At 46.7% G+C, this 17,402-nt stretch overlaps 3 protein-coding genes across 5 annotated transcripts; 2 read left to right on the top strand and 1 right to left on the bottom strand.

Moving 5' to 3' along the window:
* Positions 1-285: 285 nt before the first annotated feature.
* rnf169 (ring finger protein 169) lies at positions 286-5,129 on the bottom strand. Of its 2 annotated transcripts, XM_044119889.1 has the most exons (6): positions 4,730-5,129; positions 3,012-3,079; positions 2,844-2,936; positions 2,675-2,775; positions 2,513-2,606; positions 286-1,866 (listed from the first exon to the last, which is right to left on the bottom strand). In XM_044119889.1, exons 1-6 carry the CDS (start codon positions 5,010-5,012, stop codon positions 805-807), a joined length of 1,701 nt encoding a protein of 566 aa, XP_043975824.1. In that variant the 5' UTR covers positions 5,013-5,129; the 3' UTR covers positions 286-804. The 2 variants fall into 2 exon arrangements, with proteins under 2 accessions (XP_043975824.1, XP_043975823.1); XM_044119888.1 differs by having other exon boundaries at positions 2,844-3,079; positions 4,730-5,122.
* A 904-nt stretch (positions 5,130-6,033) lies between these two features.
* On the top strand, positions 6,034-7,785 carry lipt2 (lipoyl(octanoyl) transferase 2). Its single transcript, XM_044119887.1, has 4 exons — positions 6,034-6,126; positions 6,551-6,865; positions 6,937-7,063; positions 7,394-7,785. Exons 2-4 carry the CDS (start codon positions 6,557-6,559, stop codon positions 7,651-7,653), a joined length of 696 nt encoding a protein of 231 aa, XP_043975822.1. The 5' UTR covers positions 6,034-6,126; positions 6,551-6,556; the 3' UTR covers positions 7,654-7,785.
* Positions 7,786-8,340: 555 nt separating this feature from the next.
* On the top strand, positions 8,341-17,294 carry pgm2l1 (phosphoglucomutase 2-like 1). 2 transcript variants are annotated; one of them, XM_044119882.1, is made up of 14 exons: positions 8,341-8,685; positions 10,175-10,342; positions 10,559-10,665; positions 10,804-10,888; positions 11,552-11,635; positions 11,820-12,016; positions 12,088-12,277; positions 12,350-12,447; positions 12,528-12,708; positions 12,787-12,880; positions 14,347-14,476; positions 15,015-15,204; positions 16,005-16,138; positions 16,214-17,294. In XM_044119882.1, the coding sequence occupies exons 1-14, from the start codon at positions 8,569-8,571 to the stop codon at positions 16,314-16,316; spliced, it is 1,878 nt and encodes a 625-aa protein (XP_043975817.1). In that variant the 5' UTR covers positions 8,341-8,568; the 3' UTR covers positions 16,317-17,294. The 2 variants fall into 2 exon arrangements, with proteins under 2 accessions (XP_043975817.1, XP_043975818.1); XM_044119883.1 differs by lacking the exon at positions 10,175-10,342 and having other exon boundaries at positions 8,354-8,685.
* The last annotated feature ends 108 nt before the right edge of the window (positions 17,295-17,402 follow it).

Here is a 17,402-nt window from a genome sequence, read left to right as displayed (position 1 = left end):
AGTCAAGTTTTATCTTAAATGTAAAAAACAAAACAAAAAACAAAAAATTCTAAAAATATATTTCTAATCTTTTAAATTCTACAAATGCTTCCAGAAATGAATAGCAATTTTTTGTTGTTAGGGAAAAAACAAAAAACACTGAAATAGAAAAACCCCCAGCAAAAATAAAAAAAATTGGAAATCCCATGTTTAAACAAAGGAAATTTAAAATTAAATATATTAAAAAAACAAAACAACATTTAGAATTTTTGCGGACTCATTAAAAAACAATATGTACACGACAGCTTCCTGTTTTAGGAGGTTTATTTCATTCCTGCAGTTTCTTCTTCTGCTGTTTTACATGATGTACAGAGAGGATGCAGCTGGTTTAACGCAGCTCGTTTTTTAATCCGTTGCAGTTAATCATGAGTTTCATTGAGTGATGGAGAAGAACCGATTCTCCAGCAGGTCCATGAGGTCCGGGCTGCACCGCGTTCATCACAGAACCGGAACCGGGTTTGGGTTCAGAGCGGGGCTCTGACCCCAAACAGGAAGCTCTCTCAGCAGCGATCTGATTAGTTGAAATACGGAGTTGGGACCGAACTGCTGCGTCTCCAGAACCGATCAGCTGATTATCAGGAATCAATTGTTGCAGTTTGATTGAATAAAAACAGTGTGTTGATGATCGGAACCGGAATAAAGAACCAGAACCTGCTGTGGTTCTGTCCAGGTTTTGGTTCTCTGCTGGTGTTTGGAAGAAACGTTCCACCTGGAAAAACTTTCCTTTGGTCTCTTTGCATATCTGAGCAGCCGGAGCCCGACTCCTCACAGCTTCTTGCTGATTGGTCGGGACGTCCTCAGGCCCCGCCTCCTGCGGTTCTGGGTGGACCTCCAGGAGCGCAGGAAGTAGCGGTCGGGGCTGGCCCTGCGGACCTCCAGGTCGAACTGTCTCTGCAGTCTGAGGGCGAGCGCTCGGTCCTGCCGCTCCTGCTGGACGGGACACGGCGCCTCCTGCTGGCCGCCGGGCCGGCTCCTCTTTGGCACCGGGTCCAGAACCGGGTCCAGGTGTTTGGTCTTCTGGTTCCTCTTCTTGCCCCTCCTTGAGGTAGACTGGTTGCAGATGGCGTCCCACTCCTTCCTGGGACTCAACGAGTCCTTTGGCACTAGTTTTCCGGGTCGGAACCCGGAGTTGTTGCACGGAGAGAACGAGTGTTTCCGTCCGAACGGCGCCGGGCCGCCACCGTGTTCCGGTGCGGCACTGGCCGGCTCCAAGTCCGAACAGCTTCTGAGGGCGGCGCCGTAGCGGACGGCGGGGACGCGGATCTTCACCGACTGTTTCTGGAAGCCGTCCATGTCCGGCGGCTCGAACAGCAGCCGCCTCCTGTTGGCCAGCGCCACGGCGCCGCGGTGCTGCAGCGCCTTGGAGGCTCCGCCCCCTTCGGGCTCAGGGGCCGGGCTCGTGAGCGTGGCCCTTGAGCTGACCTTCAGCCCCTGCCGGTCCAGCTCAATCTGCCGCCACTTCTGCAGGACGGCCGGGCTCGCCTCGTAGCTGGTGGCCTTCTGCAGGCTGCGGCTCAGGTTGCGCGGCGTCGCCTTGACGACGGTAGGCTCCAGCAGGCGGCCGTCGGGAAGCCGCTTGGGCGGCGTGCACGGCGAGCAGACGATGGGCTTAAAGTGGTTGAGCTCCTCTGAGATGCTGTCGTTGCTCTCGGGGCTGATGGAGCGCTCGGCGCGGGCCGGCGGCGGCGGCAGACCCAGAGGAGCCGATGATGTCAGCACCGCCCTCCAGGTGAGCCTGCGGTCCGGCGCCGTGATGGGAGCCGAGATGGAGCGGCTGTTCTCTGACGACAGCAGGATGCCGGCTGCAGAGCTGTGGCTGATGCCCACCTGCAGGACGGTGACGGACAACGTTACTGCGGGTTTCACCGACAGGAAGTTTAAACTTTTTTAAACAATCTGACATCATGACAGGATGTGCAAAAGACATGAAGGAAACTTTTTGCTGCTCTTGGCAGCAGCTTTGTGCTGCTCACATAATGAAAATGGGATTCGTCTCTCTAGCTACCTAGTGACTCGCTACTTAGCTAAAGAGTCGTATGCTAGCTGCTAATGGCTAGCGTTAGCCGCGTGTTCCTGCTGGAGATCCTCACAGACTGCAGTGAGTGAAGATGTCTGTGTGAGACTCAAAGTTTTGCCTTACAGGAAGTTCGGTGAAAACAAAAACTATAGAAAATCTGAGATTAAATAATTCCGCCACAAAAAGGCAAATTTAGGGCCAACTTGCATTTTTTGATAAATTTAAGACAACTGTAAATAAAATTTAAGACTTTTATCTCAACAAAGATTTACAAGAGAAACGGAACAAAACTGTGACATTTCACGATAAATCGTATTTAAAGTCAACTTACGTTTTCTTTAATGAATTTAAGATTTTTTATGAGACTTTAAGGATTTGCTGACATTCTGACAGAGACGGGTCAGAACCCGTCCTGAAAACAAACACGGACTGATTTACGGTTCTGATCCGACCCACCTGCTCCATGACGGCCGCTGGCGGGACGATCGCCTTCATCTTCCCTCCCCGGTCCTCCATGGGGTCGGTGCAGCTCCGACTCCTCCGGGAACCACTGAGGAGCAAACAGGAGGTCAAAGGTCGGACTCCAGGCACGCCGACGCGTCAGGCCGCTCCGCTCACCTGCTGACGGCTGAGGAGTTCTTGGTTTTCCTGATGAAGGCGGAGATGTTCCGGATCCTCCTGCTGATGGGCTCCTCGTTCTCAGAGTCGGACAGAACCCCCTGAGGAGAGCGGCGGGTTGAGGAACAGAACAGGAAGGATGGACGGGTTCTGGATCCGTTGGACTCACCGGCTCCACGGCGCGTCTAACTGACCCGGATTCATCCTTCCCCATCAGGCAGCTCCACCTCCGGATCTCCTCCCGGTCGTCGGACGCCAGCAGCTGGACAGGAAGAGGCGGGACAGATTCCTGACCATATTCGGGACGCAGAGACTTCCTGAAAGCTCCCAGACTCACCTTGAGCTTCGCAGCCGGAGCAGCAGGAGCGTCCGCAGACTTTGGCAGGGTCGGACAGACGAAGACGCCTGGGAGGAAAACAGAAACAGAGACGCTGTTCCTGAACATGATCCAACCAGGCCTCCGTAGCCGTCAGAACCAGAGATCCAACAGGATTCTTTCTGCCTCCTCTAAATTTAAAGGGGCGGTGACATGGAAAATCAACTCTGAGCTTTATGTTATAAACTTATTCCCTCATCATAAACATGACTGGAGTGTTGCCTGGATTTTATGCTGGTAAAACGTTAAAGAGTTAAAAGAGGAGCCATGTTGTGGTTACTTCCTGAAGGCGGAGCTTCAGAAAGAGCAGGAGCTTCTTAAAGAAACAGAGGCCCAAATTTAAGGCGTTAAATTTTGAAATATATAGCATTATAACTGTGTTGCAATTTAAGATAACATAGTACTAGATTACTATAAAGTGACGCTGTGTGCCTGGAAAATGTTTTTAAAGTCTTGAAATTGGGTCTCTATCTCTAAAAACTCCTGCTCTTTCTGAAACTCCGAAGGCGTCTTGAAGGCGTGAAGGTCCACCCAGCAGGTTGCCATGGAGATTAAAGGATTTCTCAAACATGCATGAAAGAATCAAAGCAACACTCCAGGTTTGTTTATGATGTGGGAGGAACATTCTAACACGATGTAACGCTCAAAACGTTTTGTCCCTTTAAGATCCGCGATCGGACAGAAAACTGCAGTCAGTGCACATCCAGTTGTTTCACCTTAAATTAAACGTTTTATCACATTGATGAGATGTGTCTGTGATATTGACATTGTCATTAATTTGCATCTAATGACATTATAATGTATGAATAATATATTATTAATGCATCATTTGTGAAGCATAACAAAAATACAGCATAAGAAAATCTGAATCTTGTCATCACAGTTGTTAAACCAAAAGCTAATTATTAATTATTTAAATTAGGTAACATTTTTCTTATTGTGACATATTTCAAGATTTAGCTCCTGTTTCCAGGTCTTACCTCCTCCAGTAACTGGGACCAGAACTCCCAGTGGCTTCCACCACAAACCTCGAAAAGTCCCAAAGAATAATTCAAAATGAACTGAGCAGTCCAGAGTTCTGTAGAACTACCAGGTCTGTGTAACTGAGCTCCTCCTCTGGCTGTACATGTCTGGACAAGACCTATGATGCAAACTAAACAGACTGACCAGAACCGGTCAATAAACCAGAAAATATGACCAGAAATATCCATTAAACTGAGCAGAAGTAGTTGAATAAACCAGAAAAGCCGATAGAAAGAGGATAAAACGGAGCAGCAGCTCCTCACAGGACAGTCATGTGTTCACCGGATGTTTTCATTGATTTATCTGGGACTGATTGACGGTTATAAGATTCACACCGAACCGTCCCGATCCCCATACGTCCGTAGTCCGAACGGACCCGGACCGCTCCGCTCCGCAGCGGGACAGAACCCGGTCCACTCCGCTCCGCAGCGGGACAGAACCCGGTCCACTCCGCTCCGCAGCGGGACAGAACCCGGTCCACAGCTGCTCTTTTCACTGGAAATTCCTGCTGTTTATTAAACCCAACTTCATTAAAGTTCCCAATAAATCGGTTTAGTCCCGGTTCTTTTCCCAGCAGCTGTTTAGAGGACCGAACCCCGGTACCGGGACGGATTCAGCGCCCTGTGAGCTGCTCTCTCCCCGCTAAACACACTCACCTCTGAGGCTCTCGTTGTCCCTCTTTCCCGCTCTGCTGCTGCCTCTCTCGGGGTCACTTCTTCTCCGGATTCGCTGCTCTCTGCTCGGGACTCTCCGGGCCAGACACCGGGAACAGGCCGTCCCGGACCCAGACCGGCTCTCTGAACAAGCTGAGCACTTCTCCGGCGGGCCGGACCCGGAGCGGCACCGGGCGGCTCCTGCGGTGCCGGGCCGTGACCGGGAGGTGTCGGCGGCGGTACCGGCCTGACTGGATCGCTGTTCGGCGAACCCTGCGGTCGCCATCTTGTCTCTCAGGTCCGCTCCGAAAACAAACCCCGCCCCCTGCCGAAAACAGGGCGAGCGTGAGCTGGACGCGCGTGCAGCCCGCCAACCGAGGAGCCGAGACACAGCGGCGCGAGCCTATTGTGGCGGGAGTCAGATTTTTCAAAAATAAAAGCACAAATCCCCAACATGATATGATACGACTCAGAGCAGAAATTATCCCAAAATGTAAAAAAAATTATACATTCTGAATTTAAGTTAAATAAAATAAAAACCTTTGCATGTGCCACCCAAGACGCCTCAAATGGCTTTTGGATCTGAACAATCGGTTAATCAAAATAATAATAATGATAATTAATAACAATAATAATCGTCACAAAATCAGTCCTACACTCATTTTCACATATTGATGTTAGAAGTAGTTTTTAGCTACATTGCTACAAATAATCCGGCTACGCTAAAGTAATGCTATGTTGCTGCATTTCAGGCAATTGTTACGAATAAACACTGAATCATTTTCTTATTGAAAAGGAATTTAATTAAGTTTTTATTGCATGTTGAATTGAATTGAATGACAGTACACTCGGCCTTTTATCTATATTTTATTGTATTTCTAATATTGTATAAAATGCTTAAGTGGTTAAATGAAAAATCTGCAGAATGTGCATATTCATTTTATTTGAATAGTCACAATAATCCATTACAAATTCAATCAGTAGTTTCAGCCAATGGATTTAAAAAATCTATTGGCTGAAACTGAATTATCAGGTGTTTCACTAAAGCAGAGAAAATATATGGTGTAGTAATTTTTTCAAGAGGTGTAAACGTCTCTAATATCAATAAATATTGGTTATTGGTTTTTTGATATTGGTGCGTTCCTGAATTAAACCGTAGTACCGGAGAGCCGTTCCTGTTCCTGAGGATTTCTCTTAGAATTGCTCTTTTATGTTTTTGATTCATATAAAGCCACATGTAAACGTTCAGGAGAGCTCGATCTATAACTCAAAATTGAACAGTTTTATTATGAAGGCCTGTGTGTGTTTCCGGTTGAAAGTGCGGCTCTAAACCGGAAACCCACGCGGATTCCACAGCTGACAGGTAGAGGACTTGGGTGAGCGCTCGGTGACGTTGACAGGTGAGTCCCCTGGATCAGGTTTGAGGTTCTGGACCAGAACCGAGCTTCTGGTTCTGCAGCTCGGAGTTTCCTCCCGAAGCAGCTCTTTTCTGACTGCAGCCGGTGAAACCAAGCAGCCGAACTCAGTGTGAGGTTCTGCAGGTTAGATTGGACCTGTTTGTTCTCACTGCAGGTTCTGGACCGGTCCGGTGCCGAGGAAAGTCTAAAAATCAGTAGAATCTCAGAGGGATTCTGTTTTGGTCCTTCACTTTGGGTCTCCAGCTTCTCTGAATGAATTAAAGCTGCAGGAACGTGACCCGGAAATGTTCCCAGCTCTTCCTGATAAACATGTCGGAATATTTAGAAGAATCCTGAGATGACCCGTTTCTAAAATGAGTCGAACTTCTGAACTTGATGGTTCTGACTGGATTTGGTCCCGTTGCAGTTCTGGATGCAGACCGCCAGGCCCCTGGTGGAGGTGGTCCGTCTGGGCCTGGTGTCCTATCAAGAGGGTCTGAGGCTGCAGCAGGTCTACATTGACCGGCACCGGTCCGGTCCGGCCCATACGCTGCTGCTCTGCCAGCACTCGCCAGTCTACACCACTGGCATTCGGCACAAACCGTACCCGGGTCCAGTACTGGACCGGCTCCGGCTGCTTGGGGCCGACGTCCACCACGCCAACAGAGGAGGACTCATCACCTTCCACGGACCGGGCCAGCTGGTCTGCTACCCGGTGCTGCACCTGGGGAGCTTTAAGAAGGTCGGACCTGAGCGGCCTGAGATCCGATAGTGTCTGTGGTTCTGGGTGTAACGCGGGTTCTGTTCCCTCAGAGCGTCCGTTGGTACGTGGGCCAGCTGGAGAAGACGGTCATCGCGCTGTGCGGCAGGTTCGGCGTGGAAGCAGCGACGTCGCCTCACACGGGAGTCTGGGTCGGAGACAACAAGATCTGCGCCATCGGTACGACGCAACCAAATTTTATTGTTTATTTCTGTAAATGTTATTTTGTTTTTCATAAATTAATTGATTCATTTATTGGGTTTGTTCTGCATATATTTCTAATGGGGTTGCTAGCATTTTCCAGAAGGGGTCTTGGGCCCCCCTGTCCCCCCGATGGGGTTGCCACTGTCTGCATGATGATCATGCGTTGCTTGAAATATGTCAATATTAATGTTGAATTCCCTGAGTTTTGTGGCGGATATTTATTCCTCTGTGGCCAAATGTTTTCTTTGTTCATTGATCTGCAGTTGTAGCTCTGCGCCTCAGTGTAACGAGTGTTTGTGTTCCCAGGAATCCACTGCGGCCGCTACGTCACGTCTCACGGCTTGGCTCTGAACTGCAACACGGACCTGTCGTGGTTCGACCACATCGTGCCGTGTGGGATCGAAGGCAAAGGCGTGACGTCGCTGAGCAGAGAGCTGCAGAGAGACGTCGGCGTGGAGGAAGCCGTCCCTCACCTGCTGGACGCCTTCAGGGAGCAGTTCAGCTGCCGGCTGACGGAGGCAGAAACGCCAGAACCCAACCAGAATGCCGGCGCGTCGTCTGCGTAGAAACTGTTTCACTCATGATGCCTTTTTTCTCCTCCACTGACTACAAAACATTTTTAAGAATCAGGAACACTAAAGCTGTGAATTAGTTCTCTGTTGTGTTTTTGATATAAAATAAAGATCAAAGTGATCAGACGATGAGCCTGTTGGTTGGTTGGTTGGTTCAGAACAAGAATCAACCTGCTTGTTTTCTCCAAGTAAATGATTTAACATGTGGAAACAAATCTGTCGGTTCTGTCTTCAGCGTTTATATTTGTATCTGAGTACTTTATGTTGAAAGGAGCCATCAGAGTTTGATTCTATTCTATTTTATTGTGGAAGGATCCGGTTCAGTTTCATTTTTCGCTAACATTTTTTCTGCGCGGAAGATGGTATCTGATTTGTAAAGAAAAAAAAAAAAAACAAAAAAAACGTTTGGTCAGTTTTAGATCAGAATCCAATAATAACCAAACTGATCACAATTGGATTGAATTCTATAACAATTTTATATTGAATAGTTTCAGATCAGTGAGACCTTTATTCTACACACAAAACGTTTTTAGTTGGTATTTTCACCAAATGAATATATGAATATGAATAATCCAGGGTAGTTCTGAAGAGTCAACGTATTTTACGTTGTAATCCACATTTGATGTAGTCCAGATGATTAAAAAAACAGACTGGTCCTTTAATTGTACTACGAATCGGAGGCCAACTTCGTCGAAGGTGCTAATAGGGGCTAGCTGCGGCTAAAGGCACGTTAGCTGCCTGGAGGAGGAGGCGGGCGGTGCTGAGACACTGCAGCTGCAACAACAACCCGTCAATGACAGTGTGCTGCTGGGGGAAAGCAGCAGCAGAGCTCAGACAACCGGCAAACACAGCAGCTGTTCCCTCCAGTCTGATGGCCGAGCATTAATTAGCTCGTTCCGGTCTGTCAGCATGGAGGACACCGCGGGAACCGGAGGAAACGGGGACCTGAACGCGAACCTGCGGTGGCGGAGTACCGGGGACCCACAGCTGGACAAGGCGGTGCAGCAGTGGCTGGACTGGGACAGGGTGAGTCTGTCTAGCCGTTAACGGACTCCAGGTTCTGCGGTTGTAGCCTGGCAGCGGTAACTGAAATCCGGGAGTTTCCCTAAAAACACACAGCTTTACCGTTTATTCTCACATAAACGAACTGAAAAACACAAAGAGGATTTAAAGAAACCGGGGCAACAATATTTGATGCCTCCTGGAAAAATCGGCGCATTTATTTTCTAAACTAGAAACACCTGAAGTCAGAACTTTAATTGGTGTTCTTTAGTGCGTTTAAACATCGCTTAAATAAGATGTTATATTGTTTCAGATCAGAGCATTCCTGATCTGAAACAATGTGTGCCGAATTTATCCTCAGATCAGGTTAATACAGAAAACTGGCAGACAGCACTGCTGGTTCTGATTGTTTCAGTCTGTGGGTTAAGAAAGCGAAACCTCTGGGTCTGAACATGGGGGTTCTGAGTTCGGGCTCACCGGGGTTAGTGGGAACAGCAGATTAAACAATTTGTGGGTGATCAAGTAGCAGCTAAGCTGTTTGAGTCGTGAAAGGCCCGGTGTTTGGACTTATTACCACCCTGAGCTGCAGCCTGCAGGAAAAGCAGGAATCTGCCCCATCTGGTTGAGAGGTGGGTCAATGTGATCACTTCCTGCTGCATGTCCATGTTGTCATTCCATCAGAGGACGTGATCAAAATAAATCAGCATCAGTTTCATGTTCTTCAGACTCATCAGCACACATCGCAGCAGGCCTTAATGGTTTAAATGAAATAAAAGCAGTTCTTGTACTGTAATTAAAAAAAAACAAAACATTTACATATTAGACTATCACCATGTCCTGACAGTTTAATAAGATATTCTGATAACATCCACCACCAGGTCAGGAGGAGGGGCTTAGTGCTGCAAGTCAAACTGGCTGCTCAATGTGCTAAAGGCACAAAACATCATTTATGCACCGTAATCAGTGGCCACACACACACACACACACACACACACATGAGGATGATTGACAGTGTGAAGACGCTCCTCCTCTGATTGGTTGTTTGTTGTTAGCATTGGGTCAAGGCAGACCTGAACCATTTATTTATTCATTTTTATTAAATTTTTTCCACAAATTATGTCTCATATTATACAGTCACCACAAAGTTCAATAAATATTTATCAAATATGTTTTCTAAAAGTTACATTCTTTAAACCAGACTATGTAATGAGACCAAATGAAACTCCTGATCTGTCCCCTGATGTCCAGCCGGCCTCCTCCTGCAGTCAGAGCTCTGTGGGTTAAAGGTCACCGTGACCTGCTCTGTAAATGTCAGCCGCTGGGAAAAGCTTCCCTCCATTTCTATCTTGATCCTCAGAGCTAAAATACGCCTATAAAAGCCCATCAGAAAGGAAGCAGTCTGAAACCAGAACCAGATTCCAACTGGTTTGGGTCCAGCTCAGGCCAGTTAACCTAAACTGGTCAGAACATTATTCTGAACTCGGTGTCATCAGTCTGTGTTCATTTTCTGTAGAACAAATGGACTCGGGCTCAGGTGGAGTCTCTGGTGGCGGCGGGTCGCCTGGAGAACCTGCGGTCCAGACTCTGCAGCCGGATGAGCTTCGGTACGGCCGGACTCAGAGCCCCGATGGGAGCCGGGTTCAACCGGATCAACGACCTCACCGTCATCCAGTCCTCACAGGTCAATCACCAGTTCAGACACCAGTCCAGTCAGGCTGCAGACCAGTTACTACACCAGTAGAACCAACCCAGTCAGGGTCCAGACCAGTTACTACACCAGTAGAACCAACCCAGTCAGGGTCCAGACTACACCAATAAGGACTGTTTCATACTGGTTGCAGACCAGTGGAACTGGTCCCATTCCTGTCCATCTGACCAGTTGCTCCGCCCCTTTCAGGGCCTTCATGCTTACCTGTGCAGGTGTTTTGCTGACCTCAGCAGCCGGGGCGTCGTCGTTGGATACGACACCAGAGGTCAGGAGGAGAGCGGCTGCAGCAGTCAGAGGTGAACAGCAGGAACTCTGGATTTGGTTTTGTTTCCAGGGATTTGATACGGAGACGGAACGGCACCCAGACAGGAAGTGTAACAGGAAGTCCGTCCCCTGCTTCCTGATCCAGGTCTCTGTGTGTTTGTGCGTCCCAGGCTGGCCAAGCTGACGGCTGCAGTGATGCTCAGCAGAGACGTTCCTGTCCATCTCTTCTCCTCGTTCGTCCCGACTCCTTATGTGGTGAGAAAGCTCGATGACATCACTTCCTGCAGACATGTTGTCACTGTTAAAGGAATATTAAACAGGTCCATGGTGCACAGCAGTCTGAGCGCTCAGTTTGATCTGTAGAATCAGATAAAAACGTGTAACATAAAATAAGTGATTCCATAAATATTTAACTGTTTTTAGTGAATATTTAGTTTATTGTGAGACCAGTTAACTGGACTTCTGTTGGATTAGATCAGTCACAGTTAAATACTTATTTCATGTTGCATATTTTTTATTTATTTAACATTATTTTGTATAAATCAGTTTTTGCTTTCATACTATTTTTTCTTTTAATCAAAAAAGCCAAAATGTTGTTGATCTTGTCTGATTTATAAAGGCAATAAAAAGGTGAAACTTCCAGGAAGGTGAATGTTTATGTTGAAATATCTGTAATTAATGTTCCTGCTGTTATTAAATGTGTTTAGTTTAGTTTCTTTAACTGATGAAACAAAACAAAAGGTGGATAGATTGGATTTTACTGATGTAAACATCTGATGTGGAATTAGCATCTCAGATCGGATGTTGAGGTTTAAGATCCTCTGCAGACAAACGTCTGCTGTAAAAACAGAAAGTCTTCTGGAAACTTTCTGACTCGTCTCTTTACCAAACTGTTTATGTCCTTGTTTTGTTTCCCAGCCTTACGCTGTGAAGAGACTGGGAGCCGCATCTGGAGTGATGATCACTGCGTCACACAATCCCAAAGAGGACAACGGTTACAAGGTCAGGCTGACGGATCAGTCAAACCAAACAGAACCTCCTGCTGCCTCATCCGGGCCCAAGAGTCTGAGCTGAACAGAAACCTTTAGATGTGGCTTAATGAATCTGTCTGATCCGGATCCAGAACCTCATGCTCTGTGGATCTGAACCATCTGGAGTTCCAGCGTGTTTCTGCCTCCCCCTGCAGGTGTACTGGTGTAGCGGCGCTCAGATCGCCTCCCCTCATGATAAGGAGGTTCTGCGCTGTATAGAGGAGCAGCTGGAGCCCTGGAGCGCCTCCTGCTGGGACGAGGAGCTGGTGGACCGCAGTTCGCTGAGGACCGACCCCCTGACCCAGATCAACAGCTGCTATATGGAGGATCTAACCTCCCTCTGCTTCCACAGGTAACGTCGTGTTTCCTCCCCGTTTCCCCCAGTAACTTCCTGAACCCTTCAAGCTGTTCTGTGTTTTCCAGAGATCTGAACAGGAGCTGCACGTTAAAGTTCGTCCACTCGTCCTTCCACGGAGTCGGTCACGACTTTGTCCAGCAGGCCTTCCGGGTGTTCGGCTTCGCCCCGCCCGTTCCCGTCCCTGAGCAGAAAGACCCCGACCCAAACTTCTCCTCTGTTCGCAGCCCAAACCCAGAGGAGGGAGAGTCTGTCCTGGTACCCTGGATCTCTGTGGAGTCAGAACTTCTTGGGTTTGCTCCATGTTTATCGTCCTCCTCTGTTTTCCAGGAGCTCTCACTCCTCCTGGCAGAGCGGGAAAACGCTCAGATCGTCCTAGCAACTGACCCCGACGCTGACCGGCTGGCCGTGGCGGAGCGGTCTGACGGGTACGTGGCGCTCGCTGCAGTTAGACCCCCATCCTGCAGGGGAAGTCTGGCTGGTTATTTGGGTCTGCTTTGAGTTGCAGGTTCGGGTGGAAGGTGTTCTCAGGAAACGAGTTGGCTGCCCTGTTGGGATGGTGGATGTTCTTCAACTGGAAGGAGAGCCATCCGGACCCAGCGGACACCAACAGCATCTACATGTTGGCCACCACCGTGTCGTCCAAGATCCTGCAGGCCTTCGCTCGCATCGAGGGCTTCCACTTTGAGGTCAGTAAAAGCTGAAGGCGACTAGTTCATCTGACGGGTCTCTGCAGAAACAAACTTGTGACGTCTGTTCTCCAACAGGAAACTCTTCCTGGCTTCAAGTGGATCGGGAACAGAATCCATGAGCTCTCCAAAACCGGAAACAGGGTCATATTTGCCTTCGAAGAGTCTATAGGTGAGAACTTTGATGGTCTGCTGTCCCTTTAAGTCTCTCTGTGTTTGTCTGGCTCCCAGAATCGTTGTTGGTCCAATCAGAACCAAGACCCTGGTAATCGCTCAATACAACTAAATGCAAGTGTTAGCTCAATGCTGCCACTTGTTGATGAGTGACTGTTACTGCGTTCTGTTGCTAAATGCATCACAACCAGACTGTGATGTAAACCCTGATTCACACAGCAAGATTTTCATGTCAAATTTGTCCAGATTTTCCAATTCCAACAATCTTTAGAGACACGCCTGACATGTTCAGAGATCTTGTCCGTTTGCAAGGATGTTGGGATTCTCCGATCTAAAAACATGGATATTCAACATGTTGGATTGTCTTGGCTTGATAAATGAAACACGGTGCAACAGAAAGTCCAGTGGAAGCTGGAGATCATCCAAAACATCCATCCATTATCTGAACACCCTTCATCCCTAATGGGGTCAGGAGGGTTGCTGGTTCCTCTCCAGCTGCGTTCCAGGCGAGAGGCGGGGTCACGGGGTCACCCTGACAGGTCGCCAGTCTGTCGCAGGGCAACACAGAGACACACAACCATTCACACACACACTCACACCTAGGGAGAATTTAGAGAGACCAATTAACCTGACAGTCATGTTTTTGGACTGTGGGAGGAAGTCGGAGAACCCGGAGAGAACCCACCATGCACAGGGAGAACATGCAAACTCCATGCAGAAAGACCCCGGGCCGGGAATCGAACCCAGGACCTTCTTGCTGCAAGGCAACAGATCTACCAACTGCACCACTGTGCAGCCCCCATCCAAAACATTCACTGTTAAATATCGCCATTGCTTCTTCCTCGTCGGCCATGTTTGTTTACTCTAAATTAATGTTTGGTTTTGTGATTTCCCAGCTGAATGTTGTTCAGTGAAATCAGTTTGTGTGCCTGAACACCACACACTGTAAAACCAGACCTGTTATAGATAAGGGTTTTTATCACTCAGGTTTTGAAAATCACCTGACAATTTTAAAGTCTTGCCAGTTGAAGGCAGCATAACATAATATTTCATTTCAGTGCCACCTTTGAGTCCAACTGAATTAACTTGTAGTTGCATTAATCCGTCAGTAGGTAGCACTATAAACACTATTCTTCTTTTCTAGTATTTAACTTAAAGACATTTCCTGTTTTTTTTTTTTCTGTTTTTTTTTTAAAGCCAAGCTATTTTCACAAAGGAAACTTTTGTGACTCAAAATTTAATTAATTAAATGTTACCAGCCATGTTCTGATTTTCATTAAATAAAATAAAAAAAATAGCCTAACCAGTTGAAGTGGTGACACCTACTGGCAGATTAGCAGAACTACACCTCAGAACAGGCTGCCACATAAAGTCTCTTCTGGCTCTTCTTTGTTTCTTTCTGTGCACAACAAGATGTGTTCAAACTGTAAAACAATGTGACTCAGTCAAAGCCGCTGTCTGCAGGTTTCCTCTGCGGCAGCATCGTTCCTGAGAAAGATGGCGTCAGTGCGGCCGTGGTCGTGGCCGAAATGGCGGCGTACCTGCAGACCAGGAAGCTGAGTCTGAACCAGCAGCTTCACAACATCTACCGGACGTAAGAGACTGTAGGACGCAGCAGGTTGGGGGGCTGAGGTGTGAAAATACAAAGAGTTTTGTTTCCCCAGAACGTTTCACCACCAGATGGTGGCAAACAGCAGCGGATCTGATCTCAGTTCAGTCGTCAGTAATGAGACCAGCCTCTGAAACATAAACAATAACAACATTAACAACATAAACAACAACAACAACATAAACAATGTAAACAAAAATAACAACATTAACAACGGGGTTTCAAAGCAGCAGGAAAATTACCTGAATAATCAACAAACTATAAAAGGTTTACTAAATTACTCAGAATATTTCTTATTAAGGAACAGCATCAAGTATGAGTGAAATTCATATTTACATGAACACTAACCTTTAACCCTGACCTTTAACCCTTTATACTTTAGGGACTCAAGTATAAAGGTTTCAGAAAGTGCTTATCTTTTTAAAAATAACTTTATTTTCACTCTGAAGTCAGTTGTTCTGTTTGAGGTCCGTTTTATTATCTTATTTTGACAGTGCAGTTTTTTGTCACTTCCTGTCTACAGGTACGGTTACCACGTGTCCAAGACTTCATACGTCACCTGTAACGACCCCCCCACCATCCAGAGGATCTTCAGTCGGATCAGGAACTTTGCCGGAGACGACTTGTATCCGAAGGCGTGCGGCGGCATTCGGGTCGTCCATGTCAGGGACGTAACCACGGGATACGACAGCAGCCAGCCCGACCTCAGAGCAGTGAGAGCAGCTCTTCTTCTTCCACTGTGGAGGTTCTGATATTATCCTGGTTCCTGGAGTCAGAGTTCATACAGTTTACAAATCACTGTTTTCCTGAAATCAGCTCAGTTCAAACCTCATTTAAGATTTATTTAGGGACGCTAAACCTTTTAAAAATGAGCAAATCTTAAAATTAAAAATGAGCTCCATGATTGAGCTAACATTTTGATTAGCATGTTAGCATCAGTGAGCCCAGCATTGGTCAAAAATAAATGTAGCCATTTGGTTCAGGTGTGTTTGACCAGCAAGGCTCCAGGACACCAGACTGTAAGAACTGAAGTTAGAAACTCAGAAAGTAAAGTAAAAAGATTCTCTGCCAGAAGTTTGGAGAAGAAAATATGAAGTTCTGCTTTCAAATTAAAAATGTGAGCAAAAGTATTAAAAGTTTTGAGAGCAGAAGCCTTTAAATCCTGCTTTCAGACATATTTCAACAATAGACCAGACTGAGGTCCTGGTGCTGAAGGAGGTTCTGTTGGACCATGGGGTGTTCCGGGTTCTAACTCACAGTTTCACCAGAGAACAACAACCAGGCAGAATCTGTTGGTTGTTTTTCAAGTAGGTTCTGTTACCTGGTTCTGGAAGTGGTCGGACTCTTTGGTACGACGTCCTGAAGCCTTCTCTGGACTCAGCGAAGCTCCGCCTCAGATTCTGGTTCTGCTTGAGGGGTTTCAGTTCTGATCCGAGGCGGTTCTGCGTGAACTTCCAGGAAGGTTAATCTGAAGCAGGAAGCTGTTTCCTGTAACTCTCGGTTCCTCCGGCAGGTGCTTCCTGTGTCCAGGAGCAGTCAGATGATCACCTTCACGCTGCAGAACGGCGTCGTGGCAACGCTGCGGACCAGCGGCACCGAGCCCAAGATCAAGTATTACACCGAGTTCTGCGCTGCGCCGGGAGAAAGGTCAGCTGAGGAGTTATGTCATGGCAGGTGTGGGCGGGGCCTCGGTGACATCACTGACGTCTCTCTGTCCCGCAGCGACGTGTCCCAGCTGGAGGACGAACTCCGAAAGGTGACGGACGCTCTGCTGGACGAGTTCCTAGAACCCGACAAGAACCACCTGATCCGCCGCTCTGTCTAGCCCCGCCTCCTACTTCCTGTGGCGTCATCACTTCCTGCAGCTGCTTCCTGTCCTCTGATTGGCCGACAGGCGGTCAGCTGTCACTGCGGAAACAGTTAGACACGTTTATTGATGCGTAAAAGTAAAGAGAAACTCGAATGTTTCATTTAAAATATCAGATTTGATTTTATTTATTTGTTAGATTTTTTAAAATATAACCAAATATTCAGCTGGAGATTATTAGGCCAAGTTTTTCCAGGTTATAAACCAATTAAATGTTCTGTAAATGTTCGTTACGTTAAAACCGTTGATGTTTTGTGAAGAGGAAAATGAAAGTTTCTTTTGCAGTGAATATCGAACCAGAAACACAAAACAGCTGAAACTGCTCAGTTTTTGCTGAAGGATTTTATTTCTGTTAAAAACTTTCTGCAGACTCGTCAGAAATATTTTCAGATTTCAGAAGTTGTTTAAATGTTTTCCTGCTTTGATTTACTGTTGATCAACATAAAAATAAAAAAAACAAACAAACAAAAAATCCAAAGAAATTGAACTGAAACCTCTGATTTCCTTTGACTCTTCCTCAGGTGCATCCTGGGATTTTAGTGCAATTATAGATCATAAATATTTCCTGTTTTGCTGCTGAAATAAAACTTCAATTATTATTTTCTGATAGTAAAATGAAAACATGATTTTTTTTAATCTCTGATCATATTTACATTTTTCCAGATGAATTGTGAACTTTGATGAACTTTGGTTTTCGAACTTGAAGTTCCAGTAAAAACAGCAGAATGTTCCTTTATCCGTGTTTAAAGCTTTATCCAGGTCGTGTATTTTTCTACTGTCAGAGGTGCAAATATATTTATGAGGACTGAATTCCTGCTGCTTCGAGATGCTGTTGAAGACTTTTATTTTGGTAAAATTCAGCTTCCTGTTGCAGTTTCACTCCTTTTATTTTGATGAACGTGTTCCTCTGAGATACAATAAAATAGAAAACTCGTTTGTCCTTCTTTTGTGTTTATTGGGGAGCCATCTTTCTTTCAAGATGGCTCCCTTCCTCATACTCAGCCTGAAAATCTCAAAGTTCAACAGACAAATCAACCCAGAACA

The sequence above is a fragment of the Gambusia affinis genome, linkage group LG06 (assembly GCF_019740435.1).
Source record: "Gambusia affinis linkage group LG06, SWU_Gaff_1.0, whole genome shotgun sequence".
NCBI classification, from domain to species: Eukaryota; Metazoa; Chordata; class Actinopteri; order Cyprinodontiformes; family Poeciliidae; genus Gambusia; species Gambusia affinis.
Note: the sequence above shows the minus strand (reverse complement) of the source record. Positions and strands in the feature narration are given on the sequence as shown.

Bases quoted from the DNA above. Each gene is read 5' to 3' on its own strand.
- rnf169 (XM_044119888.1), bottom strand. From the start codon at position 5,012: ATGGCGACCGCAGGGTTCGCCGAACAGCGATCCAGTCAGGCCGGTACC. The intron at 3,080-4,729 runs GTGAGTGTGTTT...TTTTCCTCCCAG, and splicing joins GGACAACGAGAGCCTCAGAG to GCGTCTTCGTCTGTCCGACC. The intron at 2,607-2,674 runs GTGAGCGGAGCG...TTTGCTCCTCAG, and splicing joins AACTCCTCAGCCGTCAGCAG to TGGTTCCCGGAGGAGTCGGA.
- lipt2 (XM_044119887.1), top strand. From the start codon at position 6,557: ATGCAGACCGCCAGGCCCCTGGTGGAGGTGGTCCGTCTGGGCCTGGTG. The intron at 6,866-6,936 runs GTCGGACCTGAG...CTGTTCCCTCAG, and splicing joins ACCTGGGGAGCTTTAAGAAG to AGCGTCCGTTGGTACGTGGG. The intron at 7,064-7,393 runs GTACGACGCAAC...TTGTGTTCCCAG, and splicing joins CAACAAGATCTGCGCCATCG to GAATCCACTGCGGCCGCTAC.
- pgm2l1 (XM_044119882.1), top strand. From the start codon at position 8,569: ATGGAGGACACCGCGGGAACCGGAGGAAACGGGGACCTGAACGCGAAC. The intron at 12,017-12,087 runs GTAACGTCGTGT...TGTGTTTTCCAG, and splicing joins ACCTCCCTCTGCTTCCACAG to AGATCTGAACAGGAGCTGCA. The intron at 12,709-12,786 runs GTCAGTAAAAGC...GTTCTCCAACAG, and splicing joins TCGAGGGCTTCCACTTTGAG to GAAACTCTTCCTGGCTTCAA.